This window comes from Phytophthora sojae (assembly GCF_000149755.1).
Source record: "Phytophthora sojae unplaced genomic scaffold PHYSOscaffold_4, whole genome shotgun sequence".
NCBI classification, from domain to species: domain Eukaryota; phylum Oomycota; class Peronosporomycetes; order Peronosporales; family Peronosporaceae; genus Phytophthora; species Phytophthora sojae.
Window position 1 is genome coordinate 7,187,069 of NW_009258118.1, and position 16,322 is coordinate 7,203,390.

The 16,322-nt window shown below is 51.6% G+C and overlaps 4 protein-coding genes across 4 annotated transcripts; all 4 read left to right on the forward strand.

The window, feature by feature from the left end:
• Positions 1-1,143: 1,143 nt before the first annotated feature.
• PHYSODRAFT_498157 (hypothetical protein) lies at positions 1,144-8,364 on the forward strand (the record flags this gene model as incomplete). Its single annotated transcript, XM_009529665.1, has 2 exons — positions 1,144-2,054; positions 7,902-8,364. 2 exons carry the CDS (start codon positions 1,144-1,146, stop codon positions 8,362-8,364), a joined length of 1,374 nt encoding a protein of 457 aa, XP_009527960.1.
• A 684-nt stretch (positions 8,365-9,048) lies between these two features.
• PHYSODRAFT_503197 (hypothetical protein) lies at positions 9,049-11,566 on the forward strand (the record flags this gene model as incomplete). The annotated part of the gene is made up of 2 exons (XM_009529666.1): positions 9,049-9,730; positions 11,139-11,566. 2 exons carry the CDS (start codon positions 9,049-9,051, stop codon positions 11,564-11,566), a joined length of 1,110 nt encoding a protein of 369 aa, XP_009527961.1.
• Positions 11,567-12,911: 1,345 nt separating this feature from the next.
• Positions 12,912-13,676, forward strand: PHYSODRAFT_332635 (hypothetical protein; the record flags this gene model as incomplete). Its single annotated transcript, XM_009529667.1, has 1 exon — positions 12,912-13,676. One exon carries the CDS (start codon positions 12,912-12,914, stop codon positions 13,674-13,676), a length of 765 nt encoding a protein of 254 aa, XP_009527962.1.
• Positions 13,677-14,677: 1,001 nt separating this feature from the next.
• PHYSODRAFT_332636 (hypothetical protein) lies at positions 14,678-16,272 on the forward strand (the record flags this gene model as incomplete). Its single annotated transcript, XM_009529668.1, has 3 exons — positions 14,678-15,416; positions 15,880-16,008; positions 16,046-16,272. 3 exons carry the CDS (start codon positions 14,678-14,680, stop codon positions 16,270-16,272), a joined length of 1,095 nt encoding a protein of 364 aa, XP_009527963.1.
• Positions 16,273-16,322: the final 50 nt, after the last annotated feature.

The following is a 16,322-nucleotide window of genomic DNA, read 5'->3' on the forward strand; positions in this document are numbered from 1 at the left end:
GCCGTTTCTTACTGGATGTACCCTCACTTCCGACATCGGTTTTTCTATCGGATTTAAAGGGGGATTGTATTTGCTTGGGTTTAAGCTGTATTTTGGCTCATAGAGGTCAAGCTCATCATGGTCGCAGATGCATTGAGAGGCAAGACTACATGTATGGATAGCACCAGCAGTGCGAGACGAGTTTAGCGCACATCGTACCGCAGATTACCTCGCTCCATTGCATTGGCGTTAGCTGGTCTTTGTAGGCCTTCTCCAAAAGCTCCGTCCGTGGGCGGCTGCAGGCTCAGCGCGCCGAACACGACTCAGCTCCAGCCCCAGTAGCATGGGCTAAGATATAGCGCAGGCACTTCGCGCTTGAGCGCTCCGTTTCGCTGTACGAGGCACTGTCGGCGCACGTGCTGGACGCGTCCACAGGACGTACGTTTCCTGTGTGGCGTCGAGCAGCTTTGTCCTATCCGCGGCGGCGCTGCTCTTCGCCTTCGTCCCGCGAGAGGTCTACCAGGAGCTGGTGGGGTGCCACACCCAGCAGTAGCAGCAGCAGCAGCAGCAGCGCAGAATTCTTCTTGCGTCATCGCCGTGTCTTCATCATGCTTCTTCACACTTGCCCCCGATGCTCCTCACTGCTGCCTGCCAAAATGTGAAATGAATGGTTTTGGCGCGAAAACCTCGTAACGATCATAATATATTAGCTAGGTCTTCTGCAATCTTATAAATATAAACACATTAATCTCAGAAGTAATAAGGAGTATTAGGTGTCGGAAGTGAGGGTACCTACAGTATTATCGACTGGAAGAAGAAGATCCGTCTTCTCCTCCTCCTCTTCCCCTTTCTCGAGTTGGGATGAACGGCGCTCATGCCACTAGCGGCGAGACATTGCACCTGTCTCCCACGCAGGTCCATGTTTCGCCTAGGGGTCACACAAGCGCATATACTACAAGTAGTACCTCAGGAGTTGTCGGAGCACGATATCTCAGCTTTCAAGATTGGCGCCACGTTTGTCATGGTCTGTGCAGTCGGGGCACTTGGATCACCGCGCTCAAAACACAGGCTCTGCTCGTTCGAAACGCGGCTGGGAGCATCGTCGGCGCGTGGATTCCTATTGCGCTGTGCACGCTAGGGAATGTTTTCTCGGGAAAGTCGTACATGGAGCAGTCGCGAAACGAGCTGTTGGCGGCGACGTGTGTGTGGGCGACGTTGACGTTCTGCTTGGCCATTTTTGGGGTGTTTGCTGTCTTGAGCTTGCGGAGTCTTCGGTTCATTGATTCGCCCGATACACGACCTACCCTGTGGTTTTGTGTCAAGAGGCTCGGTCCTGTTACGTCCGTCTACTTATCCGCCACGATCAGCGTCGTTCTCTCGGCCACCTGCGTCATCACGTACTTAACTTCGATCGTGCCTGGTTTGTTCAAGTACACGATCGAATGCTACGTGACCACCTTTTCATTGATGGGGTACGTTACTGGAATGTCACGCACAATGGTTAAAATCTACCATGAAGAAACTTGCCAGGGTCGTGAAAAGCTTGCAAAGAAGGAGAAAGCAGCGCGGGAACCGAAAGGATCGACACAACGCGAGCCCACGACTCGATTACGGCGCGCATCATCGAGTTATTTGCTTCGTTATCGGACCCCTACATTCTGGCGGACATATGCGAAAGCCGTCTCCGTGACCCTGCCGGTCTTTCTCGCAAACATTTTTGTTCACGTCCTCAGTCGACAACGCCTCGTCGACCGAGATGGAGTTGTGCTCACGGGCTTCGTGGTCGCAAGCATAGTATTTAAACTTGCCGTTCAAGAAATTGTCAAGCTTTATATTTTCAGAAGACGCGTGCGCAGTGCGCGAGTGATGTGTGTCCTTGTGGGGATCCCAACCGTCATCATTGATACCCAAACGAGGATAATTCTGATAGGGAAGAACAACACGAACACTGCGGCAATGGGCGCGCTCGGCATGGCTGTGATCGAGATTTTCTTACGCGCTGGCAAGACCATGCGCGTGATGTGGGAGGTTCGACACCATGAACACGCTCTGGAGCGGCAAAATAATGTCTCTTGGTACCCAACCAAATCTCGAATTCTTCCTACCACAGTTGGTCACCCACTGCCGTCTCAGGAAGGTGACTTGGATTCCTGGCGCCGCAGGCTTCAAACGTTCCACATGGCTGAGATCAATGCCGATATGTACGCAGAATACATTTCCATCGGCTGCTCCGCGTCGATTCTGTTCTTTTACGGGAGTCATCCGCACTATTCGTTGCTACGGCAGTCAGGAACTGCCAGGACGACGGCTGCAGATCTACTGGAGTGGCGCTTGAGCCAGATGCGCATCCTGGGGGTGCAGATCGCTATGGAGGTCGTCGTGGATTTCGCTTCGATCCTGTTGAGAACGTGCTTGGGGTTGAGTTCGACCGCGCAACGAAATTGGGATCCTTCCTCGCTTCTGTGTTCATGATCGCTGCAGTGATAAATAGCACCATAACGCTTGGCTACTTCTTGAGCTAGACCAGAGCTGCGTGTAAGGCTAGAATGTAGTTTGACAGCTCGCTGGTTCGTCATCACAAATCTGTTCAGCTGCAGTACCGGTTAGTTAATAAGTTTGCTTAGTGGCAACACTTCCCAGTTCGATCACCGTCTAACACGAACTTCGGTCTGAGGAAGTAAAATAACACTACTTTCTCTTGTGTTCGACCAAATCGCAGCCTCATCAAAGTTACCCAAATGCCGAGGAAGATAGAGCTTGTTGAAAGGCTATACTAAATACATGTAGAATTTCTACATGTAGCAACATCAATTCTACAGTAAAATTGATGTTGCTACAAAAGGAATGTTTGCTGTGGTTTAAGATGCGTCTGCGTCCAAGTATTTTTACTTTTTCTATGTCCACTAATAGCGAAAATAGCCAACTCCACTCTAGGTTTTGAGAATGAACCGCACTCGCGTACACGTATTTCCCGAAGAAGCGACAGAAGTGGTTCAGAAACCAGAAGAGAATGACGCAAACCGTCGTTCACGAGCTGCTACGTCCGAGTCCTCACCTTTCGCCTCACTAGTGTGGCTCGATGCCGGTCGTCGCTTGTGTAGATCTACCACGTGGATCACTGCTCTGAAAATACAGACGCTAGTGGTTCGAAATGCAGCCGTCAGCATTGCGAGTGCGTGGATTTCGACAGCTCTCTGTGCTTTGGGGGATGTTTTCTCGGGCAAATGGTACACGGATCAGTCCCGAAACGAGCTCATCGTATCCAATTCCGTGTGGGGAATTGCTCTCTTCTGTACTATGGAGTTTGCATCATTTCTAGTCGTGGTTACGACATTTCGGTTCGTGGAGACGCGACCAACCGCGTGGAGTTGCTTCAAGCGCCTTATACGCGAGAGCTTGCGCTACTTTGTCGGAGCCATTGCCGTCGCTCTCGCATTTAGTTACTTATTTGCCCACCTGACTTCGGGTTCGCCTGCATTGTTCAAGTACAAGATGGACTGTTACATGAACATACTGGCTGGAATCGGGTATTTTACTGGCATCTCTAGAGTGGTGAAACACATCTACCTTGAAGAAACCCAACATGGACGCGACAAACTTCGCTTAAAGCAGCACAAGTCACAGAAGTCTACGCCATTACCACGATCCGCTGCACCAATTGGACGGCGCCAATCATTCTGGAAAGCTTACATCAGAGCTCTTCCTGTAGCGTTGCCGTCATTTCTCGCGTGCATGTTCGTCCAAGTATTGAGCCAGCAGCGTCTCGTGGATAGTGACCAAGCTGTGCTCACTGGCTTCACCGTCGCTAGCGTCGTCTTCAAACTGGTCGTCCAAGAGTTTATCAAACACTACATTTTCAGAACGCGGGTGCGTAGCACTCGGATCATGTGCTTCATCGTGGGGATTCCTACCGTGCTAATCGATACCCAGACGCGAATGATCCTGCTAGGAACCAACAGTCGGAAAATCGCAGCTATGGGAACGATTGGTATGGCGCTACTGGAGATTGCGCTTCGAATGGGGAAGGCTGCGCTGGTCATGTGGGAAATCCACCAGCGCGAATCTGCGGCTCTACGCAGGACCGAGTCTGCTTCAAGTTTCCGCTCAATCATCGGCGTGTTTCGCCGGTCCAAGACGAGCATCACCCCGGGGTCTACGATAGCAGAAAGTGAGTTTAAGCAGTGGCGTCGTCAAGTGCAGCAGTTTTATATGGCGGAGCTGAATGCAGATATGTACGCTGAATACGTTTCGATCGGCTGCTCGGCGTCAATATGTTTCTTTTACGGAAACCACGCACATTACGGGTTGCTGAGGCGCTCAGACAGGTCAGAACCAATCGAGAACTGGCGTGTGGAGCAGTTGAGTATTCTCGCGCTGCAGGTCGGAGTGGAGGTGGTCGTGGATTATGTGTCGATCGTGTTGGAGATGGTGGTTGGCATCGAATTTGACCAAGTGAAGAAGCTCAGCTTATTCCTCGGTGGGCTCTTTACGGGGACTGCGGTTCTGAATACCGTTCTCTCGGTTCAGGTCTTCTTGAGCTAATACTGAGTAGCCAACCTGACGGCGCGTGAGGTAGAGTAAATTAACTGTAGACTGAATTGACGGCTTATGCTAAGCTTACGCATCATTTTGGTCTTGAAAAAAAAAGTCTGAAGTATTTATAAGATGACACGATAGCGATGACACGTCAACAGCGTAAAGAGCTACAAACGATCAACTATTTTCGTTTTTAGATGCACCGAAAGTGAGTGGAAGCGGAGCACGTCATCACCGCTATGTATCGCCCCCACATAGACCGAGGTAAAAGCGTGGAAGAGCTCCAGCTCCCAGTCGAGACCAGCAATGAGCGGCAGTCCAGAATCCGAGTTCAAGCGTGGACAAACCCCACTGACCTGTCCAATACTGGTTCTTCTCACAATGAAGGAGGGCGCCAAATTCTAGTTCGGCTTCGCAGTCGATCGACTTGGATTACTGCGCTGAAGATGCAAGCTCTGGTCGTGAGAAATGCGGCCGAAAGTATTGCGTGCGCTTGGATCCCGAATGCATTGTACGCACTGGGGAATGTTTTCTCTGGAAAATGGTACATCGATCAGTCGCGGAACGAGCTGCTTGTTGCAAACACGGTGTACGCAGCGCTTGGCTTCTGCCTGGTCGTTTTCACGTCGTTTCTGCCTATGATGATGTCGCTAAAGTTTGTCGAAATGCCTGGAAGTGTGGTTTTGTATGAAGCGACTGGTGGGAGCCACTCGCGTGTACTTCGCAGCCACGATGCTCGTAAGTTTTGGTTTTAGCTGTCTCATCGCGCAGTTGGATTCGATAGTGCCTGAGGTTTTCAGTTTAAAATCGAGTGCTACGCGGATAATCTCTTTCTGCTCGGATATTTTACGGGAATCTCCGGCGCCGTGAAGAAAATCTACTACGAAGAGACCCAAGAGGGACGCGATCGACTGCAGCAAAAGCAGGAGAAGCCACGAAGATCCAAGATAGTCCCTGCCGAAATCGCCGCAGCTCAACAGTCTTCCCCTCCCCGCCAACGCGCACCTCCTACGTTTTGGCGAGCCTATCTCAGAGGACTACCGACAACGTCGGTACCGTTTGTAGCTGCGTTATTCGTTCACATATTAAGCCAGCAACGCATCGTTGACCGAGGGAACACTGTGCTTACTGGCTTCGTAATCGCCGGGGTTGTCTTCAAACTCATCCAGGAGCTCGCCAAGCACTACATTTTCAAAAAACGAGTACGCAGCGCCCGCGTCATGTGCGTTCTCGTGGGCATTCCGACCGTCCTGATCGACACCCAGACCAGAATCATTTTACTAGGCACGAACAACACGAAAACGGCGACAAACGGGCGCAATCGGCATGACGATGATTGAGATCACGTTGAGAGCGACTAAGGCCGTACTGGTGATGTGGGAGATTCGGCGTCGTAAAGTCGGCCTTGAACGCACAACAGGCTCTGTGCTACTGCGACGAGCGATTTTGGAGAAGTTCAGCCGCCCTACAAAGGTTGAACCAAAGTCGTCAAAAGCGTCTCGACCGTCAAACCCTCGAGGGTTGAATGAGTTCGAAGTGTGGCGCCGTCAGGTGCAGACTTTTCACACCTCGGAGCTCAACGCAGACATGTACGCCGAGTACATTTCCATCGGTTGTTCAGCGTCAATTCTCTTCTTTTATGGCAACCACCCGCACTACACGCTGCTCAGGACGACAGTGAACACCGACACGTCCGGCGTCGACATGATGGCGTGGAGAGTGAGCCAGCCAGAAATGATGGGCTTGCAGATAGGGGTCGAAGTGGTCGTGGACTACATCTCGATTGTGCTGGAGATGGTCATTGGGATCGAGTTCGACCACGTAAAAAATCTGGGCTCGTTTCTCGGCGCCTTGTTGATGATTACCGCTGTCATGAATATCACAATATCGATCGGCTATTACTTGAGTTGAGGGGCCAGAGTATATAAAATCTAGAGAAAATATACAACCTACGGAACTCGTGTCATCACTCCACTATCTAAACTTGGGAAACTTCAGCTTTGCGTGATCTTGGTCTTCGTGTTGCCGGCCGCTGTGGTCCTCGTGGTCGATATCTATTGATAGGAGGGACGTGACGTAAAAAGAAGCACGAACGCTGAGTTGCTCACGCATTGTCGATGCCAATCAAGCGCGTGAAGGTGGTCCCTCGCGCGAACATGCGGTCGATTCGGCGAAGCGATGCGCACTACCGACCTCCCAATCACTCCTCGCGCTCTCTCCGCGACACGACCTGGTTCAGCGGTTTTGTTGCTACACGCCGCCGTTCTTCCGCTCTCCCCCAGAGCTGGCAGCGCATTGTCCCTGGCACTTCTGTGTGGATCACAGCCCTGAAGATGCAAGCCGTGGTGGTACGCAACGCTGCCGAGAGCATCGCTTGTGCATGGATTCCCAACGCCTGCTACGCTCTTGGGGACGTTTTCTCGGGGAAATGGTACACGGAGCAGTCCCGAAGCCAATTGATCATCGCCAACTCGGTGTGGGCTGCCATCACCTACTGTGGAGTTGTGTTCATCTCGTTCATCCCCGTGATGCTTTCATTCCGCTTCATGAAGACACCGGATCGCCGGCCAACGGTGTGGTTCTGTCTGCTTCGACTCGCTCGAGCGGTTGCTGCCTACTTCATCGTAGCGACTCTCATCGTCTTTGGGTTTAGTTGCCTCACAGCCTACCTGGCTGCCATTAAGCCAGGGACACTGAAGTACAAGCTCGACTGCTATTTCATCAATTTCTCGCTAGCGGGGTACTTCACGGGGATTACTCGTGTAGTGAAGCAGATTTACTATGACGAGACAGTTCAGGGGCGTGAGAGGCTCCAACAAAAGCAGCAAAAAGCGCGGAAATCTAGAATTGTGCCCCCCAACGCGTCAGGAGCGGTGACACCGGCACGACGCGGGTCTTTCAAGGCCCCAGCGCGCTACACGCCGCCTAAATTCTGGCTCGCGTACCTCCGTAACATGTCCGTCGCGTTCGTACCCCTGCTCGCCAGCGTGTTCGTCCACATCTTAAGTCAGCTTCACATTGTCGACCGGGGCAACACCGTCCTCACCATCTTTGTTGTATCGGGCGTGGCCTTTAAGCTCGCCGTGCAAGCATTACGTCTTCAAGAAGCGCGTTCGAAGTGCACGCGTGATGTGCATTCTAGTAGGAATCCCCACTGTGCTGATCGATACGCAGATGCGAATTATTGTGCTGGGGACCAATAGCACCAATACCGCAGCTTTGGGAGCGATCGGCATGGCCCTGTTTGAGATCAGCTTGAGAGCTGGCAAGGCGGTGCTGGTCACGTGGGAGATTCGGCATCGCAAAGCAGTGGTCGATCGCAGAATCGCCGCCGCTGCGCAGAGACTGGGGACGGTTGAAGCGTTTGAGCACCACCGCAGTACAAGTGTGGTCCACCAGCCTCAAGCGCCGAAAACTTCTTCCAAAACGTCCTCCCGCCCTTCGATGACGGTCGGAATGAACGACTTTGAGGTGTGGCGGCGACAAGTGCAAGCCTTCCACACGGCCGAGCTCAACGCTGATATGTACGCAGAGTACATTTCGATCGGGTGTTCAGCGTCTATTCTCTTCTTTCACGGCAACCGCCCACACTACGCGTCACTAAGACAGGCTGCAGCAAGTACTGAGGCGACGACGATGGATAACATGGCGTGGCGCGTGAGTCAGTTGAAGATGCTGGGCTTCCAGATCGGCATCGAAATCATCGTGGACTACATTTCGACGGTATTGGAGATGGTAATCGGAATTGAGTTCGACCACGTGAAGAAGCTCAACTCGTTTCTGGCTGCGATGTTCATTATCACGGCCGTGATGAACATTAACATCTCGGTCTGCATTTACCTACGCTGATCATATAAGCAATGAAAGGCCCTAGATATACAGTACTAAACTATGAATATCCGTCGTCCCCAGTATTCGAAGAATGGCTTCGTTTTTATGTATTTGTTGGCAAGAAGAGAGGTTATTTTTGGTAGTTTTGTGAGTCCACGAGTGCAAAGTAGCTGAGTCACGGGAATCGCCATGAATGTTGAGTATGAACCGAGTTCACGTTCATGACGAGGACGCTTGTCGCCAACCCAGCGCGCGAGTCATACAAGGTCCTCTAACTGTCGTCCAGGCTTGGTCAGCCTCACCTAATCCTCCAGCAAAACCTATTACTACGAGTCAAGCGTGGAGAGGATTGTGCAATGGACTTCCGGCGAGTTCTGTGTGGTATCGTGCACTGAATACGCTCGGTCTGGTCCTGCGGAACGCTACGGAGAGTGTGGCGTGTGCGTGGATACCGAACGCGTTCTACTCTCTTGGCAATATTTTCTCGGGGAATGGTACTCCAAGCAATCCCGTCGTGAGCTGATCGTGGCAAACTCCGTCTGGGACGGCATCACATTTTGCGCTGTTATCCTCCTTTCGTTTCTTCCGATCATGCTTTCGTTCCGCTACATTGTCGCACCGGATCATCGGCCAACGCTGGGTTTCAGTATCAAGAAACTTGCTAGAGCTACGGCGGGACATTTTGCTGTAGCGATTTCAGTAATGTTCTCCTTCAGCTATTTCTTCGCTTATCTGGTTGAGATTGAACCCAGAGTCGTTCGCTACAAACTCGACTGCTACGTGGATATCATAGCGCTATTGGGATATTTCACTGGAACATCGCGAGCAGTGAAAAGGATTTATTACGAAGAAACGTGTCAGGGTCGAGATCGACTCAAGCAGCAAGCCGAAGGAAAGTCTCGAAGAATGTCAAGTTCTCGCCGACGGGATACCCCGAAATTCTGGAAAGCTTACCTGAAAAATCTGCCAATGATATCCGCTCCTATCGTTGCGTCTCTCTTCGTTCACGTCCTGAGCCGACAGCGGATCGTTGATAGCGACACCACCGTACTCACTTGCTTCGTTGTCGGGGCCATCGTCTTCAAACTGGCAATACAGGAGGCTGCAAAACATTACGTTCTCAAGCAACGCGTACGCAGTGTCCGTACGATGTGCGTACTCGTGGGCATACCGACAGTGTTGATTGATACGCAGACGCGCATCGTCATTCTAGGGACCAACAGCACTACAACGGCGTCATTGGGCGCCCTTGGGATGGCTTTGGTCGAGATTAGTTTACGCGCCGTCAAAGCTGTGGTAGTCATGTGGAGTATTCGACCACGCAAAGCCAGAGTTCTACCTGAAGAGCTGAGTGCAGTACCTCAGGCTGTGCCTCACGAAGCCGGTCGACTCAAAATTAGAAGAGCTAGCTCTGTATTGCGCTCGATGGTTCGAAAGTCTTCGGGGTTGGCCGTGACAAAAGATGATTTCGAGCTGTGGAGTCGGCAAATTCACGCCTTCCACACTGCTGAGCTCAACGCGGACATGTATGCGGAATACATCGCGATCGGCTGCTCCGCTTCAATCCTCTTCTTCTGCGGCAACCACCCGTGCTATTCGCTCCTGCGACAGTCTCACGAATCTGAGGAAGTAGAAGACGTAGCATCACGACGGACGAGCCAGTTGTATATGGTGCTTTTCCAGGTTGTGGTCGAGTTCGTCGTCGACTACGTGTCGCTAGTGATCGAAATGATGGTAGGGATTGAGTTCACGCACATCAAGAAGCTCGGGTCGTTCCTGGCTGGCTGGCTTGTTCATGATCACCGCTGCCATGAACATCAACATCTCGACCAATATATACCTGAGTTGAGCCGCTGTAACCTCGACTTGGGGAAGGAAGTGCTCGTATTATGAGCACTAATACGAGTTAAATTCCAGTGCGCCAATCTCTGCAATGAAATATTTTACCGGCAAGGTCCCCCCTGTTGCGAATGCTACGAACCGTTGACGACAAACTTAGGATGCGATAAGCAGAGGTGTTTACCGAGGACATGACATCTTGCTATTGATAGCAGCTTTGAATCGAAGTCGTCACACTCACGCACATCGGCTTCTGCTATGTGCTGACGATGAATCGCGTAGCGCCAAACCACGGGCTTCCCACTGTCCACAGACCGTCCCGTAGACAAAGCACAGCTCGTTCGCTGTTCACGTCCTTCTGGCTTGGCCCGAGGAAGGCGTCGGTATTCCAGACTTGGAGCAAGATTCTGTATCGTTCGCCGGAGGTCTCGCCATGGCGCAGTGCTCTGCGGATACAAGCTGTGGTGCTACGAAATGCGGCAACGAGCATCGCCTGCGCGTGCACCCCCAACGCCTTCTACGCGATCGGACCTGGATCAGTCCCGCTTCGAGCTGATTGTGGCGAATTCCGTGTGGGCCTCGGTGGCGTTTTGTACTGTCGTGTTCTTGTCGTTCCTCCCCCTCATGCTCTCAGTGCGATTTCTCGACTCGCCCGACTGTCCGCCGTCGATCTGGTTTTGTATCAGGAGGTTGGCGCGAGCTACGTTTGTATATTTTATGGGAGCAGTAGTCGCGATGTACGGGTTTGGCTACCTTGCTGCTTATTTATCCTACCCTACGTCCACCCGAGTTCGTTCAGATACAAAATCGAGAGCTATGCGGATAACTTATCGCTGCTGGGACGGGAAGGCGCGGTTTGTCACCTGGAATATCGCCCGTCGAGAGCTGAGAACACAAGTCAACGTCGTCGCGGCAGAGTTCCCTGTCTGAGCTGGTGATTCTTGGCATTGAAGCTCTTCTGGCCCCACCAACTAGTCCTTCAGTATCTGCCATGCATGTAGAGTTTGCGGTGTGGCGTCGACAAGTCCAGGCCTTCCACACGGCGGAGTTGAATGCGGATATGTACGCCGAGTACATCGCTATCGGCTGCTCCGTGTCTATCGTCTTCTTTTATGGGAATCACCAACACTATTCGCTTCTAAGACAATCAGATCATGCGATGAGCAACGTTGATGAGGCCGCGTGGCGTGTGAGTCAGCTGTACATGCTGGCATTTCAAGTCGGACTGGAGGTTCTAGTCGACTACGTGTCCATTGTACTCGAGATGAAGGCCGGCATCGAGTTCGACCACGTCAAAAACCTCGGAGCCTTTCTAGCGGCGTTGTTCATGGTGACAGCAGTGATGAATATCACGATATCCATAGGCGTTTACCTCAGCTGAAGCTGCTAGTCGCAGCGTTGGTACTTCAGCACGTGTACTATACGCAAAACTGGTTTCGCCATGAATAAATGGACACAGTTCTACCATTCTCGCCTCGTTCGAGCCACTCCTCGTGTAGATGACGTCTGCATTTGCATCATTGCTCCACAGGACATGCATAAACCTCTAGGCCCCGGAGAGAGTATAGTAACCCCTCCATTCCAACTGAATTGCTTTCGAACACCAATTTGACCGATTCCTAGTAGTAGTAGAAGAACAGTACTGGAACCCTTTGCAGTGGTGTTCTTCGCAATGAGTGTGAAGGTCTCTGTGAGCGTCTAATTAGTTAGAGTTAGCATCGACATTGCCCAGTTAGCTCAATTTTCACATCCTACAGTAAAACTTAGCACACGTAGACTTCGCTATTGTTAGAAAGTCGAGTGTTTTTGTTTGCCCGCACTTGCACCGAATGCCGCGCGTTGACGCCGCCCCATGCAGCGATGGACAACGCGCAGCGACCACAGCAGCCACATCGTCTCGACCCCAACATTCTGCAGAGGCTACGAGGATAAATCCGGCCACACCATTTGATTTTAATCCGATCGCAAGTCGATCAACTAGACGGCGGCAGCTCTTTGGTACCCTTTGTGAACGCTCCGCCTGGATAAAAGCTCTACGCACACAGACCACAGTGGTGAGAAACGCCACGGGGAGTATGATATGCGCGTGGATCGCCAACGCTTGTTACTCGCTTGGGAATATTTTCTCGGGGAAACCTTCAGTGGATCAGACCAGACGTGAACTAGTCGTTGCGAACGCCGTGTGGGCCACCATCACCTTTTGTGTTGTCATGCTGATCGCTCGGATCCCATTGATGCTACCGCTTCGATTTCTCGACGCCCCCGACCGCCCCCCGACAGTGTGGCTCTGCCTCAGGAAACTCATCCGTGGAACTGCCTTTTATTTTATCGTTACCATGACGGTCATGTATTCTTGCAGCAGTCTCATTGGATACTTAACAACTATCAGGCCCAGCATATTCAGATACAAGTTGGACTGCTACGTCGGAACTCTATCTACGCATGGGTTTTTCACTGGAATTACTCTAGCTGCGAAGAGAATTTATTATCGAGACACGTGTCAAGGCCGAGAGCATCTCCTGCGAGCAGAACAAGCAACCTATGGCGCTAATAAGAGAAACCCTGGTGGCAATACCCGAGTTCGACCGGCCACCGCGTTATCTTTCCGAGCGGCATACTGCAAAAAATCGTTCATGTTTTGGCAAGCTTACATTAGGGAGTTTCCTAAATCCGCCCCTGCTGCGTTAGCCGGAGCTTTTGTTCACGTTCTCAGCCAGCAGCATATCATGGAAAGCAGTGGCATCGTGCTCTCCTCTTTCGTCGCAGCCAGCGTTGTATTCAAGCTATTTATCCAGGAGAGCACCAAGCACTACATCATCAAGAAACGGATTCGCAGTGTGAGGTTCATGTGTGCTGCTGTTGCGCTGCCGACCGTCCTAATTGACACCCAGACTCGCATCATCCTTCTCGGAACGATGAACTCAAAGTTCGTGGCGGTTGGTACCATCGGAATGGCGTTTGTGGAGATCTTACTACGCGTAGGAAAGGCCTACCTCACTATGCGTACCATTCACAACAGAGAAGCCCAGGTGCCCGTTCATCGACAATCCGTCGCGGCTACGATCCGACAGCACCAACCCACGACAAGTCTTGATGCAAACGCGCCGTCTCCTGCTCGCATTGAGTTTGAACTCTGGCGACGACGCGTGCACGCCTACCACATCGCTGAGATCAACGCTGACACGTACGCCGAGTATATCGCGATCGGGTGTTCCGCTTCGATTTTGTTTTTCTTCGGAGACCACCCTTACTATTCGCTGCTGAGGCATGCAGACAACGACGAGCACAAGGATCAGCGGTGGACCAACCTGAAGATGCTGCTTTTCCAGGCGATTATTGAACTGGTCGTGGATTTTGTGTCTACGGTGCTGGAGATGATGGCTGGAATCGAGTTCGCCATTATCAAGGACCTCGGCGCCTTTTTCGCTGTCTTGTTCGCGATCACCGCAGTATTAAACGTTAACATTTCGATGGGGACGTACCTGTCTTGAGATAATACTTCAAGCAAGCGTAAATGCCTGTAAAACCAAAGATTTTATTTCACATTATTTTTTTCAGATACTATTGATAGCTGATGCCTACAACTTTTTAGCACCACTTTCAGGGCTGCATTACGACGGCATTGTCGATGCCTCGCGTTGGAGTGGGTCCACCGAACGATTATGGCCCTCGTATCGCGTTTGAACCAGTGGGTCCTACAATGGTTGGGGAGAATGCCGCAGTCGGCACTGACAAGTCGAAATATCCCGACGTTGTACCTGTTAAAGGTCGGCAATTCATCCGCCACCTCCGTAAACGAACCAAATGGACCAGCGCGCTCAAGATGCAAACGACCGTGATTCGGAATGCGGCTGGAAGTGTGGCCTGTGCGTGGCTTGTCACCACGTGCTACTCACTTGGGAATATTTTCTCTGGAAAACCTTCTCGTGACCAGTCCAGACGCGAGTTAATTGTCGCCAACTCGGCATGGGCGTCGGTTGCGTTTAGCACCGTCGTGGTATTAGCTCAAATTCCACTGCTCCTGTCGTTCCGATTTATCGATGAACCTGATCGCCGACCAGCTCTGTCCTTTTGTCTAAAGAAGCTATTTCGCGTAGCAGCTTTTTATTTCTTCGTGATGTTTGCAATTATGGTGGGCTGGAGCACTTTTGTTGGGTACCTAACGTCAATTAAGCCGACACTCTTCAAGTACAAGCTGGATGGCCACGTCAATACTTTATGTACGCACGGATTTTTTGCGGGGATTACTCTTGAAACGAAGAAAATTTACTATCAGGAGACTTGTCAAGGGCGAGATCAGCTCACGAAAACGTCGCGCCAGCAGCCGCGACCAAGTGCCGGCCCCCGTAGTTCTCCTTCACCTGGTACTATTAAAGCTCCACCCCGCAAGAAAACATTTTCGTACTGGAGAACGTACATTAAGGAGTTCCCCAAGTCGATCCCTGCCGCAGTAACAGGTTCATTCGTGCAAATACTCAGCCAGCAACGAATCATGGATCGTAGCGGGTCCACCATCGCCAGCTTCGTTATAGCTAGTATCCTGCTCAAACTCGCGATCCAGACGTTGATCAAGCATCAAATTCTTAAGAAGCGCATACGCAGCATCCGGGTCATGTGTGCTGCCGTGTCATTGCCCACTTTGCTGATCGACACACAGACACGGATAATTCTCCTAGGGACTCAAAGTCCCCAGTTCTTCACACTCGGAACACTAGCGCTCGCCTTAGTGGAAATTTCGCTGCGTACTGGGAAAGCTCACTACGTCATGCGGGTCATTCGAAATCGCCAAGTTAATCTTCCCGGTCGGAGGAAGTCAACTTCACCCTCGTTGCAGCAAGGGTCCACTAAAACAATTGACGCCAGCTCACCTTCACCAGCTACTCTGGAGTTTGAACTGTGGCGCAGCAGCTTCCTCGCCTATCACGTGGCGGAGATCAACGCAGATACTTACGCCGAGTATATTGCGATGGTTTGTTCTGCTGCCATTCTGGTTTTCTTTGGTGATCACCCGCACTATACGCTCTTGAGAAAGCTCGATAGTAGCAGTGACCTACGCTCCAGCCAGCTAAAGATGTTGTTATTCCAAATTGCAGTTGAAGTTGTGGTTGACTTTGTGGCAACTGCGCTGGAGATGATGGCGGGCATCGAGTTCAGCGTCAACAAGAGTGTCGGTGCTTTCCTCACCGTCTTCTTGGCCGCTATCGCCGTGCTGAATATCATCATTTCGCTCGGTATTTACCTATTTTAAAGCAAATGAACCTCTACAACCCGTAACTTTTTTTCGAATGGAAGGGTCTTCAGCATTAACTTGCAATTTTTAAGCAGGGCTTTAAAAACCATGAGCGTACTCCACCTTTTTCCAAGACCTCTCGCCACGCCGCTTGGTGAAGATCCTCGCCTTCATCCCAGCCCCCTTTAGGCAGCACCCAGCCCCTCTTCTGTGCGTTCGAACTCGAAATGAGACGAACATCGCCGCCTCCTTCATTGGCCGACCTTGAGACCACAGTGCATGTCAGCAGACAACTGCCATCTTTGTTGACTCGTTGCTTGGCGCGACGGACGTGCGACCTCAAGACAGACGCGACCATCATGTCGTCTGTGATCTCCATCTCCTTGCGCATACCAGCAGGGGTCTTCTTGGACACCGCACCGTGTCGATGTTGGCTATCATCTCCCTCGCCTCGAGCTGCGCAGCCGCCTTGATCGACACGATCTCGGACCAAACCAGCATTTCCAGGCTCAACGCAGACGTCGCTCTGCGTGGAGATCACGAGGTCAAGCGGACTCTGCGTTGGCAAAATGACGATGACGATGAAGACCGAGGTTTGGAAAAAGTTAGCGGATAAAGTCGATGACACAGTCGCGAGGTTCATCTACAAGCCTCTGAGGCTGCCAAGTTCCTTGAATGTGGCGCCGCTGATCAAGCCGGAAGAAGCCGCAGCGAAAGCGAAAGAAGCCATGATGACGTATCCGAAGGGCTTGAGCAGCGGGACGATGAGGCAATTGGAGAAAGTGGAAGAGCAAAGGGCGTACGATGTGCTTAAAATCGAGCTCAACCCCAATGCCATCAGAGATGACCCAGAGTAATCAAAGATGGCTTTGTTCGCTAAATAAGCCGTGCATTTTGTTATGTGATA